The 3,221-nt window shown below is 41.5% G+C and overlaps 1 protein-coding gene across 1 annotated transcript; it reads right to left on the bottom strand.

Moving 5' to 3' along the window:
* Positions 1–1,673: 1,673 nt before the first annotated feature.
* Positions 1,674–2,756, bottom strand: Gpr15 (G protein-coupled receptor 15). Its single transcript, XM_057765904.1, has one exon. It carries the CDS (start codon positions 2,754–2,756, stop codon positions 1,674–1,676), a length of 1,083 nt encoding a protein of 360 aa, XP_057621887.1.
* Between the last annotated feature and the right edge of the window lie 465 nt (positions 2,757–3,221).

The raw sequence follows: 3,221 nt of genomic DNA, 5'->3' as shown, positions 1-3,221 counted from the left end.
GTTTTGTATGATTAAAAGTGTTCCCTCGTTCTGTGTTCTGCTCATGCATCAGCTTTGAAGAACTGTTCAACTATTCTGAATTCAATTTTGAAGTTTCCCAGAAAACTTTATTTGCTATGGTTTACATAGTCTTTTTTCTATGAACACAACAATCTATTAAATAGCCGATATTATATTTGGTACTGAAATTAATGCCATTAGAATTAATATTTTAATATAAAAATACTTTAAAAAATGATTTAATATTTTATTTGGTGACAGTGTATAGAATAACAAACTGAATACTTTACTGAGCCTAAACCTATACTTTCAGCTTCGAATAGACTCGGTATAAGAACATGTTCAATATTTGAGATTTCTCTTACTGGGAAAGATGCTTGGGAGGAAATGAAAGATGGTCTCTGAAAACAATCTGCATTTTTTTATTTCTAAGTTCAACATTTAGGAATAAAAAGGCCATTCATTTAGGCCAACAGTGGGTCTAAAACCCCACTTTTTCTGGAATCAAACCCAAGCTTACAACAGCCTACTTGCTGGTGTGGCCTTTTCTTGTTGTCAGTAATTTTGCATGTTTTTTTTTTTTTTGGTATTAAATATGGATGTAAGCGGACTCAGTAAGTATTGCATTAGGAGAGGAGACTCAGCAAGGCCTTCGGTACTGAAAGCATATGTAAGACGCTAGTACCACTTTTGCTGCAGTTCTTTTTCTTTGGCTGGATACAGAGCATCCCACGTCATCTTTAAATTATATACACCAAGTGAAAGAATTGTTAAGAGAATGTGCAGCGCTAACATTTTAATTAGAACCCCAAGTGATAATCAGCATGGGGGTGGGCCCAAGCCTCTAAGCTCCAATTACATTAGTAGTAACATTTTCATTTGATAACTAGATGACAGGTAATTAAAAACATGTAATTACAACAAAGTCAAATTCTAGGGCAATGAAGACAAACAGCATATTAAAACCTTAAAAAGCAGTTACCATAGCATTATAATAAGCTGGATTGTTACCAGTGTTTCTTACAAGGTAAAGGTAAAATCTTGCGTCACGCTACCTTGTTAACAGATTTTAGATCAGGTAATGAGGTGAGTCTCAGTTCATAGGCACAATGCAACGTGTCTTTATCTTCATGAACTTTTCCTGCCAGACCAAAGCTGGCAAGATTGGCCTGAAATGAAAACCAATGCTGGAAAGAGAAGACAACTCACCAGACAGAGGATTAAGAGGGACCGGAGTCCATCTCAGTAACTTAGGGACTGTGAGTTACAGATTGCAACTATACTTTTTTGTTATCGTGCGTCCTACTCCATTTCTTAGCAGATCAAAGTGTCTCTTCCAAACATAGCCCGGTATGAACAGTGGGGATGGATGGTCTTGAAAGGCCTGAAGGTGCACTGACACACAGGAAGAAATCAACCTAAGAGTTCAAGGACAATTTGTAATTTGCCTGGCTGGCTTAATTGCCAAGTAAGACCAGTCAGCTGAAAATGCAGCATATGACCTAGTTATATCCACAACACAAGAGCTCTTCAGGGGCACCTTTAAAAAAATCAACACTTTCTTGTATTTATGAAGCAATATAAATTTCAACTTTAATGCTTTTCTCTTTCTCCACTGCTGACAAAACCCAGCTTCCTAAGAGTGTCCATGATTGAAAATGTCACCAATTTCTTCAGAGTGACACAGACCTCTTCCTCCGCTTGACAAAATCCTCAGCATGGATGAAGTTGGAAAGGGCCTTGGAAAGGTGACTGTCTGATGTCTCAGAGCTGCTCCCAAAGTCATAGTTCTTCAGACAAGGGCACAGACGATGTACAATGGCCCGACGGATATAGCTGTCAAAGGCATAGTAAATGAAAGGGTTGACACAGCTGTTGGCAAAGGCCAAGGGCCCACTCACCTCCATAGCCATCTGAAAAGACTCCAGGGAAAACTGGTGTTCTGGCTGCAACCTCGAGACAATGGCCAGGAGCTTGAAAGTATTGAAGGGCAACCAGGAGAAGATGAAGGCGGTCACAACAATAATGATGATCTTTATGGACTTCCTCAGCTTTTTGCTGTGTTTTCCTGACTGCTGGTAATGAGCACACAGCCTCCTTGTGATACAACAGTAGCAGGTCAAAATGCTCAGTAGGGGGACGAAAAAGGTGACAATTAAGGCCACCAGACCCCACATCAGTTTTAGCAGAGTGGGTTCCTTCTCTGCACAGTACAGCTTCCCATCCACGTGAGTGAGCTCCCTGGACAGAAGCGTGGGCAGTCCCAGGAGGCATGAGATGATCCAGACACTGGTGCAGACTGCATATGCGCAGTTTCGCCTTCTCAATCTTCTGGCCAAGGCTGGGCACATGATGGCCAGGTAGCGGTCCATGCTCATGCAAGTGAGCAAGAAGACATTACAGTGCATGTTCACCGAGATCACATAGGAGCTGCCTTTGCACAGGAAAGAGCCAGTCCTCCACAGCCCCAGAGAGGCTTCCTTATCCACCCAAAGCGGCAGTGTGACAAGGAAAATGAAGTCAGAAGCAGCCAGGTTGATGATGAAGATGTCGATTAATCTTCGGTTGCCGTGTTTGAAATGCAGTGCAACCATGAGGGTGAAATTCCCCAGTACTCCAGTCAGGAACACGACTGTGTAAAAGATAGGGAGAAAGACAGACGTGTAGGAGATGTGGGAGAGAGTCCCCATGACAGGATGATCGGTGCTTGCAGCTTCATAGTAATCCAAATAAAGAAGGGTGGCTGTTGGGTCCATCACTGAAGTTAGATGCTGAAGCTGGTAAGTTTCTTACTTACTATGTGTCTTATGAACTTGAGAAATCGAGAGAGCTTCTTGATGCAGTCTCTCTCTCTCTCTCTCTCTCTCTCTCTCTCTCTCTCTCTCTCTCCTCTCCGTTCTCTCTGCTCTCTCTGTCTCTATCTCTCCCCTTCTTTCAAGATCTTGGACGAACATGAAAACAGTTAAAATGTAGTTTCTGCCAGTCTTCTGAAGGCCCACAAGGAGCACCCCTGTGATTGGTGCTGCGCTGTGGTTGTGGTTTTCTTTATTTGTACTCGCCTGTGAAACTTAAGTGTTTTTTTTGGACTTCTTTATTTAAGATGTTTGATTTGTTTTCTTAAATCCAGAAATTAAGAAATGAATCAACATTTTATTTTCACTTCTTTTAAAGAATGTAGCCTTTTGTGACACAAATTATGTGGTTGCAGCCTTCTATGTCAT

The sequence above is a fragment of the Chionomys nivalis genome, chromosome 3 (assembly GCF_950005125.1).
Source record: "Chionomys nivalis chromosome 3, mChiNiv1.1, whole genome shotgun sequence".
Lineage (NCBI taxonomy): Eukaryota > Metazoa > Chordata > Mammalia > Rodentia > Cricetidae > Chionomys > Chionomys nivalis.
This window is presented reverse-complemented; position numbering and strand designations above follow the sequence as displayed.

Excerpts from the sequence above, each read along its gene's own strand:
- Gpr15 (XM_057765904.1), bottom strand. The coding sequence starts at position 2,756 with ATGGACCCAACAGCCACCCTTCTTTATTTGGATTACTATGAAGCTGCA.